Source organism: Benincasa hispida, chromosome 8 (assembly GCF_009727055.1).
Source record: "Benincasa hispida cultivar B227 chromosome 8, ASM972705v1, whole genome shotgun sequence".
NCBI classification, from domain to species: Eukaryota; Viridiplantae; Streptophyta; class Magnoliopsida; order Cucurbitales; family Cucurbitaceae; genus Benincasa; species Benincasa hispida.
In genome coordinates this window covers 17,351,224-17,370,864 of record NC_052356.1, presented here as the reverse complement: position 1 = coordinate 17,370,864, position 19,641 = coordinate 17,351,224, and the positions used below count along the sequence as shown (strand labels likewise).

The following is a 19,641-nucleotide window of genomic DNA, read 5'->3' as shown; positions in this document are numbered from 1 at the left end:
GAAGATTTTTTTTATTATTTTAAAATTAATTTTGTTTTATTTGTTTTTCTTTTTCCCTATCCATCTCTTTCTCTTCCCCTCTCCTTTCTATTTTTAATTTACCATTGTTGCTCAGTTGGAACTCCAGAATCATACATTCATAAACCATTTTATCATATATCAACATGTAATAATCCTCTCATCATTTTTTAGGGTTTTTTACAGATGGTCTCATTTAGGGACGAAATGAAAAATGGTCATCGATAAAAAAAAGTAATGAAAAGTACATTCTGCTAATGTCATCCACGTGTGGTTTTATGAAAAATGGCCCCACCGGTGTCTTTTCTGTCAAAATTCACCCAATTTGAACTCTTCTCCACCGGAATCTTCCTCACTTGCGACAACTTCCATTAAATTTTCAGTTCTTGGAAATTTAGCAATGAAGAAGGAGGAGATGGAATAAGAGAGAAGAAAATGAGAGGGGAAGAAGAGAACCGGAATCTTTTCCAACTCATCTTGCCACTTCAGAATATAGTCATTCCTTTTTTCAAATTTTATGCTTTTTTTTTTTAATTAAAAAGACCATTTAAACTCATACTTGAAAAAAAAATGGTTATAGCCTTGATTTTTTTTCAGATATTATTTTTTAAAAAATACATATTTTTTTTTAGCTCACGCTAAAAAGAATAAAAAATAACTATATTATCCAAAAACCTACCCTTCACATTGATGGTAGATTTTGAAAAACAAAAAAGAAAACATAAAATTAAAAAATATATATATTTTAAAAAAACCTTTATCACGTTAAAAAAAAAAAAAAAAAAAAAAAAAAAGATTTGAAGATCAAATGGAACTAAAATTTGAATCAAAATTTCCTCTACTTGATTTTAAAGCATTATCAGATTAATCTTGATTTTTATTCATATTTAATTTAAAATAATAGCTTTATCATGTTAAAAGAAGTACTTTTAACACATTAAAAAATTGGTTTTAGTTTTTCTTTTTTCTAGATATGATTGAAGATCAAATGGAATTAAAATTTGAATCTAAATTTCCTCCCTAATAAATTACACTTTCAATTTTCTAAGGTATCTCTTTTTCTTTTCTTTTTTTCTATTTTGTCACGTATTTTCTTTCTTCTCTATACAGTTCAATGTCGCCTGTGTTAGTTATTATTATTATTTTTTTTTATCACTCTTTTTTCCTTTAATCGGATCGGAGCCTTTTTTCTTCTTGCAGCTTCATGTCTTTCTTCCAAATGTTGTTATCAACAAGGTAGGAATAGGATGGATGAACTGGAATCTTCCTTATATTTATTTTTCATTTAAGGATTGTTTTGTGGAAATCCAAGATTTTATGGTGTGGGTATCTGGTACCGTATTTTTTTTTCAATAATGCAAAATGCTGAGCATCTGGAGATTCTTAAGCATCCTTATCGAGGGTATCTTGGATGTCCTCCTAAAACATGGATTATTTTAGATTCTCTTGTAGAGGGCATTCTCTTTTACATTTTCAACTCTTTATATATATATATATATCACTCTTCTTTATGTATTTCACTCTCTTTTATTATATTATATATATTTTTATTTTTTAAAAGATATTAAAATTCAAATTAATTTAAAAAAATATCTTAAATTTTGAGAAAAATAACAAATAAAAAAATTATTATATTAATTGAAAAATAAATTAAAATTAATAAAAATAAATATGTTATATAATTTTAAATTATATAAAATTAATTATAAATTAATGAATAATTATAAGGACATTCCTGGAACATTTTAGAACTTTAAAACATTTCCGAAATCTTACCAAACAAATATAATTATCTAAATATTCCTATATCTCTTAATAAATATTTTCATAAAACAAACATGTTTATATAAATATGTTAGACTTACCGATATTTATAATTCTAGGCATCTAAATATTTCAATTATCCACGTAAAAAACGGTCCTTTAATGTAAACTTTCTTTGTTATTCCATTTTTACATATTTTCAAAAGAAAAAGAACAAAATGGCTTTATCACATTAAAAGAAAAAGGAAAAAGAAAATTTGATTTAGTCTTGATTTTTTTCACGAGATTTTATTTAACATCAAATCGAATTAAAATTTAAATCCAAAATTTCTCAGCTTGATTTTAAAGTATTATCACATTAATATTTTGATTTTTATTCATATTTATTTTTAAATAATAGCCTTATCACATAAAGAAAAATTTACCTTCACCACACTAAAAGAAAGTTTTTTTTAAAAAAAAAAAAAAAAAAATTGGCTTTAGTCTTGATTTTTTTTTAGGTTTGATTTTTAAAAAATCACATTTTTATCATTAACTCACGTTAAAAATAAATAATAAATAGAAATAAATCACATGTTATCTCAAACCCTACCCTTCACATTGGTTGTAGATTCTTAAAAAGAAAAACAGTTTTATCACGTCAAAAAAAAAAAAAAAAATTGAAGTGAAAGATCAAATCGAATTAAAATTTGAATTTAAATTTCCTCCACTTGATTTTAAAGCATTATCAAACATTTAGAAATTCCTTTATCAAGAAAGTTTAAAAAAAATGGTGTTTTTAAGAATATCACATTTTTATCTTTTACTCACTCTAATGCTCTTTTTAATGTTAGGATTTGGACAGAAATTATTTCAAATGATAGGATTTTAAATACAATAAATTATTTTAAATTATTATGTGCCTTTGGAATCTGATTTATTTTTAAAAAATTAGTCTTGAATTTCGTTGGAGAAATTTGAATCTAAATTTTCTCAAGGTGATTTGAAGGCATTATGATGATAACATCTTAATTTTTTTCACATCTTATGAAAAATTTCACATATAAAAAAAATGTCAAATTATTTACAAAAATAGTAAAAAAAAAAAATGAATGGACATTGATAGTAGATTTATATCAGTGATAGACTTCTATCATTTTCTATCCTTGATAGACATGATAAACTTCTATCCGCCTCTATTAGCCTCTATCAAAGAAAAATATAATTTTGTTATTTTATGTAAATAGTTCTCCTAATTTTTTTATATTCGAAAATCCCTCTTTATCTTAAAATAATATCATTATCACATTAAAAAAAGTACCTTTATCACATTAAAATAAAGTAAAAAAAAAGTTTAAGTACTAAAATAACAAAAATTAAAAAATAAATCTCATATTATCTAAAAACCTACCCTTCACATCAATGGTATACTTTTAAAAATGAACCATGAAAAAAATAATAAAAATAGCTTCATCATGTTAAAAGAAAAAAAAAAATTGGATTTTAAAGATTTTATCTAATAAATATTGGAATATAAATTTCCTCTACTTTTTAAAGCATTATCATATTAAAATCTTGATTTTTCTTCATATTTAAGTTAAAATAATAGTGATTTAAAGAGGAAATTGAATTAAAATTTGAATCTAAATTTCCTCAACTTCATTTGACAGCATTGTTGCATTTGAATCTTGAATTTTCTTCATATTTATTTTAAAACAATAACTTTATCACGTTAAAAAAAATAGTTTTAGTCTTTTATTTTTTTGACATTTTTTATCTCAATTATCTGTGTTTGTTTGCTTGTTTCATTCTCAACCGGAATGCATCAACAAAACTACCCTTCCATATAGACCGTCGTGGTAAGCCATAAAACCAGTAAAAGAGTATGTAGCTCTACCACATGAATAAGCAGATTTAGGAACCGTATAATGAATTGGCGGATTTCCTTAAAAAAGTCGAGTGGAGACAGGGATAAAGATCTTAATGTTTGGTGTCGCGAAAAACTTTTTTTTTCCCCTTTTTGCAAACTTCATATCTTTCTCCCCATTCTTTTTATCAACTAGGCGGAGGACGAGGGTGGATGAAATGGAATCTTCCTTATAGTTATTTTTCATTTTATATAAACTTTCTTTGTTATTTCATTTTTACAGATTTTCAAAAAAAAAAAAAAAAAAAAAAAAAAAAAAAAGGATAAAAATAGCTTTATCATGTTGAAAGGGAAAAAAATTCAATAGGTTAAATCTTGGATTTTTTTTTCCGAGATTTGAATTAAGATAAAATAGAATCACAATTTGAATATAATTTTTCTCAGCTCGATCCTAAAGCATTATGAATTTAACATCTTGATTTATTCATATTTATTTTAAAATAATAGGTTTATTACATTTAAAACAAATACATTTATCACGTTAAAAGAAAGTAAAAAAAAAAATTGTTTTAGTCTTGATTTTTTTTTTTCAAGATTTGATTTTTTAGAAAAATCACATTTCATCTAACTCAACAAAAAGAATAAATAAATAAATAAATCTCATTATCTACAAACCTACTCTTCATATTGACAGTAGATTTTTAAAAAGAATAAACTGTCAATGTGATTTATATTTTTATTCCATTTTTAAAGATTTTCAGAATTTTTTTAAATGGATGGATTATTTTAAAATAAAAAAAATGATTCAACTTATTTATAAATGTAGCAAAAATTTCATTATAATAGACCGCGATAGACATCTATCAGTAGCAGATAGATAAACAGTAACATTTTGTTATACTTGAAAATATTTTCAACAATTTTACCCTTTAAAACAATTACCCAAAATGGATTTACCACAAAATGAAAAAAAAAATCGGTTTAATTTTGATTTTTTTTTCCAAGATTTGATTTAAGATTGAATATAATTAAAATTTGAATCTAAATTCTCTCTAACTTGATTTTATAGCAATATGCCATTAACATCTTGATTTTTCTTCATATTTATCTTAAAATAATAGCTTTATAACATAAAAAAATACCTTTATCTTTTTAAAAGAGAGTAAAAAAAAAAGTTTTGGTTTTAGTCTTGATACATTTTATCTTTAATTCGCATTAAGAGAAAAAAAATCTCATATTATCTAAAAACCTATCCTTCACATGTAGATTTTTAAAAATAAAAAAGAAAAAAAAAAACTTCATCATGTTAAAAGAAAAGAAAAAAAAAACAAAGAAAATTGGATTTAAAGACCCAATTGAATTAAAATTTAAATCTAAATTGCCTCCCCTTGATTTTAAAGTATTATCACATTAAAATTTTGAATTTTCTTCATATTAATGTATTTTAAAATATTAGCTTTATCACAATAAAAAAAATGGGTTTTATTTTATTTTTTCAAGATTTGATTTAAGATCCAAACGAATTAAAATTTGAATCTAAATTTGTTGTATTAAATTACACTCTCAATTTTCTATAGTATCTCTCTCTCTTTTTCTATTTTGTTAAAAGAATTTCTTTCTTCTTTTTATAGCTCCATGCCTTTCCTCCAATTTTTTTTTAATGTATTTTTTTCCTTTTTGCAGCTTCATGTCGACCCTACTTTCTTTTATGTTTCTAGATGCTACTTTATGCATGGATAGACTTAGCAATACATTTTTTAAAATAAATAAATAAAATAGATGAAATTTTATTTAATTTAAATAATGCTAGAATAAGCAAAGGTGAGAAAACATAAATAAATAATAAATAAAAAAAAATACTGTTTGGGTACCCCTAACCCAACTTTAAAATGAATAACAATTAAATAATCAAATAATAAAATTAATGAATATTTCATAAGAGCTTAGAACGCCTAACTCCTAAGCCAGACTCCAAAACATGACACCAAGTGCGGAAGCAATAAATCGTCCAAATGGCCAAGTCACGGATTTCTCTTGTCATGCGTCGGTCTATCGTTAACCTTACCTGAAAAATATGAAAAGAAAGTATAAAAGTATATTCAATAAGCGGCCCACTCAGTGATCTATTAATCTTTCCATTGGACCAAAATGCACAAGGGCATCATAGGCATAGACATAGACATAGACATAGGCATAAGGGGCGAACCCGAAGGCACGCTTTCATAAGTAGTGACCCCAAAGGTCACAGGCATAAACATAAGTGGTGGTCCCAAAAAGGACACTGTACATACATAGGGTGTGGGCCTGAAGACTCATGACATGTGATGTGCATAGCCCAATGGAAACACTAACAGACACTAAAATCTCAAACAGACATAAGCATGCAATCAAGGCCATGAATCATGCCACTAACAGTCATTAAAATCTCAAACAGACATAAGCATGCAACCAAGGCCATGAATCATGCCACTAACAGTCATTAAAATCTCAAACAGACACAAGCATGCAACCACGACCATAAATCATGGCAAGATCATCCAACAGTTCACAATCTGCCCATCCATCAAACTTATCACATTTTACCCATACATCAAACTTTGTCACATTTTACCCATGCATCAAACTTTATCACATTTTACTCATGCAACAAACTTTGCAATGACATACCACAGCGACATACGGTGACACAAGTGTAAGCTTTCAAAATTTTCCCTCTAACCAGCAGGCTTATCAAAATATTTTATTCCAACCTAGGAATCAATATGTAACACATGCTTGTGATTGAGGGCAAACCAACAGTAAACCACTTACCTCAGATATCGAACTGTCCCAAAACGAACCCTCACTCCACTTGGAAACTTCCTTCGCCACCACACATTCTTGAAACTAACCATAAATTCCATGGGTAAAGATTAACGTTGGTCCAAGAATTCCAAATGACGATGGGCTGCCAAAAAGAACCTAGACTTACCCCAACAGAAAGATCGGACGGAACCACTGCGATCCGACGGTAACAAGAATCGGTCGCACCAAGACTGATGGACGACTCTTGGGTTTAGACCAACGGCTGGCGGACGGAAAGGATGACGTGTCTCAAAGAGAAGGACGCGGCTTTGGTTCGTGACTTCGGTTCATCGATCGCCATTTTGGGTCGACGGACCGATTTGGGCATAGCTGGTTCGCGATCGACGGAGGCTTCGTGTCGACAGGCAGGGAAGAGTGGCGGCTGGCGAGTGTACACTTTGTTGACGGCAAAGACGAGCACGGGTGCAAGCAACTGGACCTGCAGTGGCTCATCGGCCTTTAAATAAAAGAAACACCCAAATGCACGATTTAATTTAAATCTTACCTAGATTTTGGGGCATTACAACCTTCCCTCCTTAAGAAAATTTCGTCCTCGAAAGTTCTAGTCCTTGAAGAGCTCTGGATGCAGTGTTCTCATCTCGTCCTCTTGCTCCTAAGTTACTTCCTCAAACTGATGACCCTACAAAACGCGGACTTAGCTTACCCTTCTTTCCGAATCTCAGGACACCCTTCATTGGCGCCACTTTCAGGAACACTTTGTCACCTGCCTCGAACTCAAGATCTTTACGCTTAACATCAGCATAACTTTTATGCCTACTTTGCACTGCTAGCATTCGAGCCCTAATCTTCTGCATGGCTTCATTTGTCAACTCCACTAACTCAGTTCCCACCAGTTTCCTCTCCCCAATCTCACCCCAGCAAACCAGAGACCTGCAACCTCTACCGTAAAGAGCTTCAAATGGCATCATGCCAATAGTAGCCTGATAGCTATTATTATAAACAAATTCTGCCAAATGCAAGTGGGAGTCCTACCCCCTGAGAATTCCAACGCACAAGCGCACAACATGTCCTCCAATGTCTGATTCAAATGTTCTGTTTGCCCATCAGTTTGTGGGTGGAAGGCTGTACTAAAGTTTAACCGTGACCCCAAGGCTGCCCGGAGGCTCTTCCAAAAACTGGAGGTGAAACGAGGGTCCCTGTCAGACACAATTGAAACTGGCACACCATGCAATCTTACTATTGCAGGATAAATGAGCATGTAGCAGAAGTTGATTTGATCAATTTTCAATCTAAGATGCTTAATTTAGAGGATTAAACTTGCAATTAAAAAAAGGAAAAATAAAGTTTCAAGAACACTTACCCTTGAAGCTCCAAATTCCCCTTCAATTCTTGATGAATTTCAACACCACTTGGTTATAGACCACCACAAGAGTCTTCTCTACTATTCTCTAGGCTTAGATTGGATGGTGGGATCCAAATTTGTGGTGAATTTGAGAAGGGATGAAGGTTGGGAAGAAGATGAACAATGGATTGAATTTTGCAAAATTAACCTTTTTTTTCACAAAATTCTTAACCATTTTTATGCCAAAATCATCTCTATTTATTAAAGAATAACATGCAATCCAATAGCATCAAAATTTGACAACATAAAATGGTTAATTTGTTGGTTAATTATGAAGAAGACAACCAAGCTCCTAGCTTAATTAGTGGGAAAATCCAATCTTCAAAAATCAATTTTAAAATCAATTTTTCAATGAATTTCCAAAAAATGAATTAAAATTGATTTTTAATTTAAAAAAATAATTAATTAAATAAATACAAATAATTTAATATTTAATTAATTTAATTAGATATAATATTAATAAAAATATATATATTTTTTCCACTTGTCCCGATTTTTCTAAAAACGATATGAATCCCTATTCATATAATTAATATTTAAATCATATTTAAATATTATAATTAACTCTATTTGTCCGTTAAATTCGTAATTAAACATCGATATATCGTATATATATCTTACTTTCATTCCTTAAGCCAAGATTTGAACGGTTCAAACTCATTCACCACACTATCTAAGATTTTAGTCCATTTATGGAGCTAGTAGAAAGACCTAATAGACCTACAGATCATGAGGTCCAACGATCCGAGATTAACTGGCCAAACTCTTTAACCTAGTTAACCAACATTCGTTAACTAACGGGACACTCCACTAAAGCCCGTAGCTACATTCTCGTCACTGTAGATATATTTGTGTCCATTTGATATAACCATCATCGATAAGTCAATCCTTCACAGATCGTTCATAACTTCAGCTAGGTCAATTACCGATTTACCTCTGAATTACATCTTTTCTCCTTAAGTACCACTGTCCCTCTAATGAACAATTGATTTAGGATCTAATCACTAAATCCATTCCCTCTCGGGCCAGTGAGAGGATGGGGCCCCTTGTTCAAGACTCGAGAACAACACTTAAGAGAACAACCTTTCTACTATCCCTAAGTTGGGTAGGAGTGAATTCCATCTTGCAAATTCTATGTCCCCAGCTATCTACCCGGTCTTATCCCTGAAATGGGAGGAATATTGAGCAATGCTATTGAGCTTACTCTCACCTATGTAGATCAAGGAATAATTCTGAATAAACAGGAGTTCATAGATAGCTCAAGATTCAGATCAAGTTATCTAGGTCATCGTTAAGTGAAATTAATCAGTGTTAATCGTAAACGGTGTTAATACGTAACAGTGATTATTTCAGGGTCAGTCCTACACAATCTTATTATGTAGAATACCCCCACTCACATGTCTCTACATGAACAAATCAGGATCACTTCATTTATGACACCTTACAATATTTGTAACAATCATGAAGCGGGTCGTATTCAATAGTGTCTCCAGGAAGAGGTACCCAACCTGATCCATGTATTATAGACTATTTAGGCTACTTACTCGAACTTTGATCCTGTTTATGTCTCCACATAAAGTTCAAGTACTCATAATAATAGCCAAGGGTTCGTAATTTAATTGGATTTAGAATAAACAATTAATTCACTTAAATAACTTCATATGTACTAAAATTCACTTATATACAAAAACTACGAGTTTTAGGACATACAACCCAACAACTATCTCCTTCATATATAGTTGAGCCCACTTACTCACCGCGTACGTGGGCTTTCCTGGAATAAAATGTTGCCACCTTAGTGAGTCTGTCTATCACAACCCAAATCATTGAGAAACCCTTCGCTGTCCTGGGCAAACCCGTGATGAAATCCATAGCCACGCTCTCCCATTTCCATTATGACACATCCAATGGCTGTAGCAAGCCTGCTATCTTCTGCCTCGGGGCCTTCACCTGCTGACAGACTAAACATCTGCTGACATAGTCAGCTATCTCCCTTTTCATATTGGGCCACCAGTAATACTACTTCACATCTTGGTACATTTTGGTACTTCATGGGTGCATCGAGAATGGAAAGTTGTGAGCTTCTGCTAACAGTTCCCCCTTCAGGCCATCATCTGCTGGAATGCACAACCGTCCCTGATACAGAAGAACCTTGTCCACCGACACAAAAAAATCACTGGCCTGGCCCGACCCTACCTGATGACATTTCTGAACTAGACTCGGATCACCCTACTGTGCAACAATAATCCTCTGCCTCAAGGTTAGTTGCACTCTCAACTGAGCTAGATGCGAAGTGACTTCCCCCACTGCCACCGCAATCTCTTCTCGCTCCAGATCCTTACACAATTGAACCTGCTTAGTGATCAAGGCGGCCGAATGAGCGATTTTCCAACTGAGGGCCTCGGCTACCACATTCACCTTACCTGGGTGGTAGAGGATCTCGCAGTCGTAATCCTTTACTAACTCGAGCCACCTGCATTGCCTCATGTTTAACTCTTTTTGGGTGAAGAAGTATTTCAGACTCTTATGGTTGGTGAAAACCTGGATCTTTTCCCCATACAAATAGTGCCACCAGATCTTCAGGGCAAACACCACCGCTGCCAATTCTAAGTCGTGAGTCGGGTAGTTTTGCTCATGGTTTTTCAACTGGCAGGAAGAATAGGCGACCACTCTACCCTATTGCATAGGCACACAACCCAAACCCTTCTTAGAAGCATCACTATAGATCACGAAATTCCCAGAGTCGTCTGGTACGGTAAGAACCGGTGCTGAAACCAACCTCTGCTTGAGGTCCTGAAAACTGTCTTCACAATCTTTGCTCCAAACAAACGAAACTCCCTTCCTGGTTAACTGAGTCAACGACGTCGCCATGCTAGAGAAATTTTCTACAAACCTACGATAGTACCCAGCCAACCCCAGGAAACTGCGCACCTCGCTGACCGTCGTAAGGCGGGGCCAATTGGCAACGTCCTCAATCTTAGCTGGATCCATTGAAATCTCGTCCTTTGACACCACGTGCCTAAGAAAGGACACTTTTCGAAGCTAGAACTCGCACTTAGAAAAATTTGCATACAGTTTGTTTTCCCTCAATGTTTCTAGGACCTTCCGAAGATGTTCCTCATGTTCTGCCTCTGTCTTGGTGTAGACCAAGATGTCATTCAATGAAAATAATTACAAAGGTGTCCAGGAAGTCCCTGAACACCCGGTTCATCAAATCCATGAATACTGCTAGAGCATTGGTCAGACCAAAAAACATTACAATGAACTCGTAATGCCCGTATCTAGATCGGAACGCAGTCTTCGGGATATCACTGTCTCTGATCCTCAGTTGATGGTAACCTAACCATAGGTCAATCTTGGAAAATACAGTAGCACCCTATAGCTTGTGAAATAGGTCATCGATCCTAGAAAGTGGGTACTTATTCTTGATGGTCACCTTATTTAACTCCCTGTAGTCTATGCATAAACGTAACAACCCATCCTTTTTCTTCACAAACAACATTGGTGCACCCCATGGAGAAACACTGGGTCGTATGGATCCTTTATCAAGCAGTTCCTATAATTGGACCTTCAGTTCTTTCAATTCTGCCAGAGCCATTCTATACGAAGCTTTGGATATAGGAATAGTGTCTGACTCCAATTCGTTCGCAAAATCAATCTCCCTTAGTGGAGGCAATCCTCGAAGTTCTTCCAGAAATACATCGGGATAATATCTCATAATTGGTTCAGAGATTAGAGCAATCTTGATTTCTCTTGTGTCAACTACGCTAGCCAAGATACTCCAGACACCTTGGTTAATCAACCTCTTGGCCTTTACCACTGAAATCACTTTGGGTAAAACTACCGTTCTGGCCCTCTTGAACTTAAAACTGGCTTCCCTAGGGGGTTAAATTTCACCTACTTACAAGAACAGTTTATACAAGCATGGTTGGCAGCCAACCAATCCATGCCCAGAATTACATCAAAGTCACGCATGTATAATACTATCAGAGTTATATCAATGGTGTGATTCGCTATTTCCAACTGACATGCTTTTATCTTCTCACTTGCTACCATAATTTCTCCTGACAGTGTAGACACTGATAAAACGTAACCCAAGGGTTCTAAAACTAACATAACATGCTTTACGAACAATGATGAAATGAAAGAGTGCAACGAGCCAGAGTCAAACAATGCAAAGGCGTAGTGCCCCAAGATTGGGAGCGTACATGTTACTACTGTTCCTGAATGCTCAGCTTCCCGACGACTGGTGGCATAGACCCGACCCTGTTGTTGCTGTCGGCTTGAACTACCCTGATGCAAACTTGGGGGCTGACCCCCTGCACTTCCAGAACTACTACTAGGGCATTGGTCCGTCGTATGCCATGTCTGCTTACATCTGAAACAAGTCCCCGTGCCAATCAGACAATGTTTGTTTATGAAATATGAACAAGCTCAAGTAGTCACATTTAAACACTTTAATGGACTGTCCTTAACTTGCATGCATGCATCAAATCCTGTCTCTTATACACATCTAGATGTGTATAAGAGACAGGTCCTTAACTTGCATGCATGCATCAAATCTATCTAATTCACCTTTCTAGGTAAGCTCCCAGGTAGGGGTGTTACGTTTCTATCAACTTAAATGCCTCATCCTAGACAGAACCTGCCTTAGACAAAAGGTCCCTTATAGATAAATTTGCTACACTTTAACCTTTTATTAGCCAATTTAATCCAATTAAACTTATTAAAAGATTAAAGCCTTAGGGTTGCTAATCATATTAGAACCATGATCTTAGGTCTATGTGATCCAAGTTTTAAACATTTTAAAACCATGAATTAAATCTAAGTGAGCATGCATGTCTTTCTTATTTCTTTTATTTCTAATTTCTCTTTAACTCTTAAAAAGAAACAACTAAAAAACATTGTGTATAACGAGGCGTTTATAATATTTATAAAGTAACCTATGTGTCATGCTTCATGCAATGTCCGGTCATTACTATATAACTTTTATATAACGCGTAATAACCAAGCAAACATGCTATCATTCACCCTTGTACTATAATAATTATAATATAAAGATGATGCATGTCAATGCTTTTTATGCATGCATAAATATAACTCTTATATTATATGATGCATGAGCATGCTCTTACATAATTAAAATCATGCTTCTCTAAATTATAACAATTACAATAAAGAGATGATGCATGATCAATGTATAACCTAAGGTGGGATTTACTATATGTGCATACCATATGACATATAAAACATACATCGCATGTATTAAACAAAGGATTAATGGACTAGGATGAGCCTTTAAACCAAAAACCGGAATGAAAAACCCTATCTATTACATTTTATCATCGAGCAAACCGGTTCACAAGCGAACCGGGTCTTGAACCGCTAGGAGGTCTTCATCCTGTAGCAAACTTCAGTAGATAGGCGATCGTTCAACGTGCACTAGACAATAGGAACATAAGCAAACGATCGCGTAGACGACGACGAGGCTGCGAAGCCTAATCTTCCATGCGATCGTGTAGCGTGACAACAGGTAAACAATTTACCTTGAGTTACTAAGCGATCGTTTAGTCAGTTACTAAGCGATGAAGCTTGCTGACCTAAACGATCGTCTAGCACGCTTTAGACGATACGCGAGCGTCTCATCGTCTAACCGATGCGTGCAACTCGGTAAACGATTTACCTTGCGATGCTAAACGATCATTTAGTCAGTTACTAAGCGATGAAGCTTGTTGACCTAAACGATCGTCTAAAGCGCACGCGTATTAAACGATACTCAATGATCGCGTGTCCGATCGTCAACCCGATACGACCAACTCTTGATTGCATACCCCATCATTTAACCGATGTGTTAAAAAACGATCACATACTCTTTCATCTTCACGATGCGATGGACATCGATCGTGTAGAATTTCTTCTGCACGATGCGAACAACCCTAGATCGTCTCCTTCCTTGAAGAGCCACAACCTTTGCCTAGAACTTCGACGAACGACTCAAGACTTCAAACACAATGGATACAGACTCGATTACGATTATTTATGCCCAAAAACGCAAGGGCATTTACAAACAACTGCAAATGTAAAAGGAACTAAACAAACCGAGGCAATTTATCCCGAAAACATCCTTTAATCCGGCACATACACGGTAGAATTAACATTTAAAACAACGTAGAAATGCACCCACCATGAATGTATACGTTATTTCGTTGCAACAGATGAAATCGGAGTATCAGAAACCTGGCTCTAATACCAATTGAAGGATCTCATACCGAGAGTTCCATGAGTGGGTTTAGATCGCTCCGATTTTACAGTGACCGAAACACAAAAGATATACATTCCAAACAAACAGTTATGCGTATAAACCTAATTATCAGCATGCTTAGAACACAATAATTAATAAGGAAAGGGTTCATACCAGATGAAGACACTATTCGAACATCTGAACCCTAAGCAGCGGCAAACCTCCAACGAATTTACCAACACCCGGCGAGTAGGTCGACTGCAACAACACGATCAGAACGTACACGAACACTGCAGTGAAGACAACACCACCACAAGAGAAATTCGAGTATCCTCGGCATCAAAAACCCAAAGAGTGGGCTTTGGTGAGTTTGGTAGAGGATGGAAGAGAACGCGTTGTGTAGACGAAAAGAAAGTGGGAGATGAAACTCTGCTATCGTATAGCGGAAATGCTTATCGTATAGTAGAGCTACACGATCGTGTATGAAAGGCTGAACGATCGTTTAGGGAAAACGTATACGTTCGTTTAGAGAAAACGCGAGGCAGACAATCGTTTAGACAGATGAGCTTCTATCATATAGGCTCTCGCGATCGTTTTCACGAATTCTTCTGGGCGCGGACGATAATGTGAATGCACGATTGTGAAAAATGAAAAAAAAATTCATTTTTAATCCGCCGGCTACCATAACCTACGCAGCCCACTTCCCACGTCCGAACATGGATAAATTCGTTAATTATCAAATAATTAATCAATTAATTTAATTAATAAATATAATCATATTATATTTATATCCTATAGTTGATATACATATCTACTATAGTATTTCTCCTCTACCTGATATAAATCATATTTATATCTAATTTCCTCCAAAATAATGTATCTCATACATTTAGCCCAATTATATCATATAATTAACCAGTCCAATTATATAATACATAATTGAACTTCCTCTTGTCAATTTGAACATTTCAAATTAACCCAAACACTGGTTCTCGACTTTATCCAAGCTACCCAGGTGACCTAATGGACTTGTGGCTCGAAGCTCCAACGGCATGTGAATAGCTGACTAAACTCTTTAGCCACGAGATCTACCATCTGTTAACTGTCAGTGATTCCACTAAAGACCAATAGCTAAACTCTTCTTACCACAGATATATTTCTGTGTCCATTGGATATAACCAATCATGGGTACGATGACCCTTCACAGATGCTCGTAAGTACAATTGGGCCAATTTACTGTTTTGCCCCTGTAGTTACATCTCACTCCTTAAATACCATTAATTCCTCTAATGAACAATACAACGTAGTCCAACTATGTGTGAACACCTTGATAACGGGCAGAAATGTATGATATCATAGTGCTAAGTTCTTAAACAATGTTGGCTTGCATTGATAAAACATGTTAAATTGCGTCCATTAAGCATCAATTTCATAATATTGCAGTCGCATGTGTTCATCGCATTAGAACAGTTGATTTGTGTATTTTGTACATAATATGCGATGACGCAAGGCAGAAATTGTGATCATAGGAAATCATTGGTCGAGCGCAGTATTACCGCAAGGCTTTGCGATGATCGTGTTCGCAAATATTCGCCCGAGAAGGATTGCCGCAACTTGGTCACCACAACATGGTGGGCGCATCTGGGTAAAAGGCTAATTAATCGCGATGGGATAGAAAGCTGATAGCAGTCAAATCCGAATTAAGTTGACCGTCGATTAACGATAACATGTACATTAAGCTTTTCGGTAACAAATATTCGGTGCATCAGTTAGGAGAATTAAAGTTGTCCCAACTGTGCAATCATGAGAGAGAAGCTGCCGTTCACCCTGGATGTTCTATAAATACTAAGGGCGACCTTCAGAAAAAAGGTTCAACAGTTCGAAATTTCATACTTTAGTTTGCACGTCTCTGTTCATAGTTTTCCTTTCGTTTTATGGCGGACATGAGAGAGGAAGGTGGTGCTGACAGATCGTTTCGGTAAGCTTGGGAGAGCGTCGAAAGCTGCCAGAACAAAGGGAGGGTCGACGCCTGCGGAAGCAGGAATATCTTTGGAACCGAATAGAGATTGACAGTGTAAAAGCTTCGGTCAGCAAGGAATTGCTACCAGGCTCTCTACCTTTATCTTCCATTGTTATTTTGTACTCAAACTCATTTATAAAAATAGAATTTCCTTCTCTACATCTGTTCATTCTCTGTTATTTACGCATGAGTAGCTAAATCTGTTGAACAGGTTGAGAAGCATTTAGCTAGCACAACTAGTGAATTTTCATTCTATGCCATTATCTTGTATTATGTATGCTTCATTCGTCCATTAGAGATACTCGGAAGGGTAGTCTAAGGATAAGATCTAGGCTTGGGAAGGTCAGGTTAGAATCTAGGATCGGGAGAGTCAGATTAGAACGCATAATCAAGAGATAGAAGCTTAGGAATAAGCATTATTTATTATCAATGCATCGCATGCATCCTAGAGATAGGATATGATTGTATTCGGTCACCTTGCCTTTATGCATTTTTCATCATCGCATAGGAAAAGAGTAGAGACTTAGGGATAAGCTCTATGGACACTTTTGCATTCAACACATGCGTCCTAGACTTAGGAGCATCGCATTTGCATTGGAAAATGACTTGTTGTGCATGGTTGTAGTATGATTGTATAATCTGACGCGTTCCTCAGTAACGCTAGCTAAAGATCTTCTCAACTCGTTCATTCGCATACTCAGTGTATCTATCACACAACTGACTTTTCTCAAATCCGCCACATTTGTTTATATTTCATTAACGCAATCAACAACAAATCAACAATTAATTGAGTTACCGGTTACCGTAAAGTTTTCATAAAAATTACCATCGCAATCTATTTTCACAAGTCCCTAAGTTCGATCCTGGACTTACCAGGAAACTCAGTGGAATTTACACTTAGATTCCGCTGAGGAAACTTGAGTGCACAACGCAATTTCACCGTCGCATATCATCCATAATTCACTTCATAAAATCAAGCACTACACCTTTCGGGCCAAGAGAAGGTGTGTGGTGCTACATCGTTTAAGCCCCAGAATCAGCCCTTAAGAGAGCCATCTATCTACTTCGGGGAAGGAGTGAATTCTATCTTTGTAGCTGAAGTTCCCATGCTCTCAATTAGTGAACGACATCCTTCAGAATTGTAGGTTGATTCGGGCAACCTGGCCACTCCACCCATACAAATCAAAAGGATCGCCCCAATGCAGGAGTTCCAACTCACTCAAGCATTGAGTCAATAATTACCTGAAATGGTCATTCCTAGTGAGTGAAAGCTCATCAACATAACGTGTTATATAAACGGAGACGTAACACTTCTTAGTCAGGTCTTTATATAAACTCTTTGTATTAGGACGCTCTCGCTCGTGTGGCTATTCCCCCAACAGAGAATTGATCAGGATCAAATCATCTGTGATCAAGTCATAACATTGTGACCATTCCACAAAGCGGGCCACGTCCGTAGCGTTACCAGGATAAGGTTTCTCGCCTTTATGCATATACTACAGACCATTTTTTGTTATCACTCAAGACATGATCCACTTGTATGTCACCACATACATGCTTGAGTCACATACAAATAGCCAAGGATTTTATGTTTATTGGTTTGTGGTAAAGTAAATAAAATAAATAACCAAGTAAAATACAAGATGTGAAGTAAATATCATATATTAACATCATAAGTGTTCATACATACTGTTTACAAACTACAGGACACGAGACTTTAGGGCATCAACCCCAACAGGGTGTGCCCTACTGACCTGCTTGTACTCTGAACCTTCTACAGAGGTCCTGGAGCTTTCTGCTCAACTTTACTCTTCTGGTCGTGGGCCGGTTCCTCCGTCAAGGACTTTAGGAACTCTATCCCTAAACGACAACCCACGCGTGCTGCCGCTCAGAAAGTTGCGACGTAGGTGGGAGGCTCCAAAGCTTGCACAATGCCTCGCACCCCGTCCCGAAGTCCTTGCATAAATCTTTCAGACCTCTTTTCTTCATTAGACACTAGATCAGGGGCAAAGCAAGACAATTTGTCAAACTCCTCCTCATACTCTTCTATCGTCATGGTTCCCTGCTTCAGATTCATGAACTCAGCCTGCTTGTTGTACCTCACGTGAGCAGAGAAGTACTTCTCGTAAAACCGCTCCTTGAATTGGTTCCACGTGGCTTGTCCTCCACTGGCTTCTATCATTCTCTCAGCTGAGTGCCACCAGCGCTTGGCATTATTGATGAGAACGAAAGCGGCACACTGTAGCTTCTGCTCCTCTGGACACCTCATGTACTGAAAAATCCCCTCTACAGTGGACAACCACAATTATGCGTTTATGGGGTCTTTCAGGGACCCGTTAAACGTCGAGGGATCATACTTCTTGAAATCCCGTAGGTATCTAGCCTCCAAAGAAGGGTCTACCACAGTTTGATTCGCGGCCCTATCTTAATTCTGAACTGGTGGTAATGGGACTGACGAGGATAGCGCCTGCTGTGACTGAGCATGTTGAGCTATCTGCTTGGCCACCATACCCCTTAACTGTCCTATTACGACCTGCGTGACGACATTCACAATAGTTGCAGCCATAGCTATATATTCTACTAGAATTTCTAAGGATGACAGACCTGGCGGGGACACAGTCGAAGCTCAAGGCCCGCTTCTTGGTCTATCCTTCTGCCAAGTTGACCCAGAAGGGTCACGAGGTGGTGGGTCCCCCACCTCTTGGCTCTGCACCTCAGGTTCTTGCATGTCAGGGTCCCGTTTCCCAACTACTTTATTACCTCGACTGCCTCTCCCTCTAGTTCGTGGTGTCATACCTAGTAACCACACGCAACACTTTAATAAATGCTGGTAGGGTAAATCATCAAACGACTGCACAACAGGTAAAATTTCATACATATTTCCCTAAAGAACTTTAAACAACATACCTGGCGATGACGAAAGATCCATTTGTGGCCATAAGGAACAAGTTGGACTCACGATGTAAGTCAATCTATAGAACCTAAAACTTAGGCTCTGATACCAACTGTAACGACCCTACTTTCTTTTATGTTTCTAGGATGCTACTTTATGCAGGCATAGGCTTATCAATACATTTTTTTTAAAAAACAAATAAATAAAAGAGACAAAATTTTATTTAATTTAAATAATGCTCAAATAAGCAAAGGTGAGAAAACATAAATAAATAATAAATAAAAAAATATCGTTCGGGTACCCCTAACCCAACTTCAAAATGAATAACAATTAAATAATAAAATAATAAAATTAATGAATATTTCATAAGAGCTTAAAACACCTAACTCCTAAACCAGACTCAAAAACACGACACTAAGTGTGGAAGCAGTAAGTCGTCCAAATGGTCAGATCACGGATCTTTCTTGTCATGCGTCGGTCTATCATTATCCTTACCTGAAAAATATGAAAAGAAAAGGGTGAGTATAAAAGTATACTCAGTAAGCGGCCCACTACTGGACCCACTCAGTGATCTGTTAGTATTTCCATTGGACGAAAGTGCACAAGGGCATCATAAGCGTAGGCATAGGCATAGGCATAAGGGGCGAACCCG

General features: G+C 35.8%; 1 protein-coding gene across 1 annotated transcript; it reads right to left on the bottom strand.

Moving 5' to 3' along the window:
- Positions 1-11,391: 11,391 nt before the first annotated feature.
- Positions 11,392-18,365, bottom strand: LOC120083950. The gene is made up of 4 exons (XM_039039856.1): positions 18,073-18,365; positions 12,044-12,213; positions 11,776-11,914; positions 11,392-11,713 (listed from the first exon to the last, which is right to left on the bottom strand). Exons 1-4 carry the CDS (start codon positions 18,363-18,365, stop codon positions 11,392-11,394), a joined length of 924 nt encoding a protein of 307 aa, XP_038895784.1.
- Between the last annotated feature and the right edge of the window lie 1,276 nt (positions 18,366-19,641).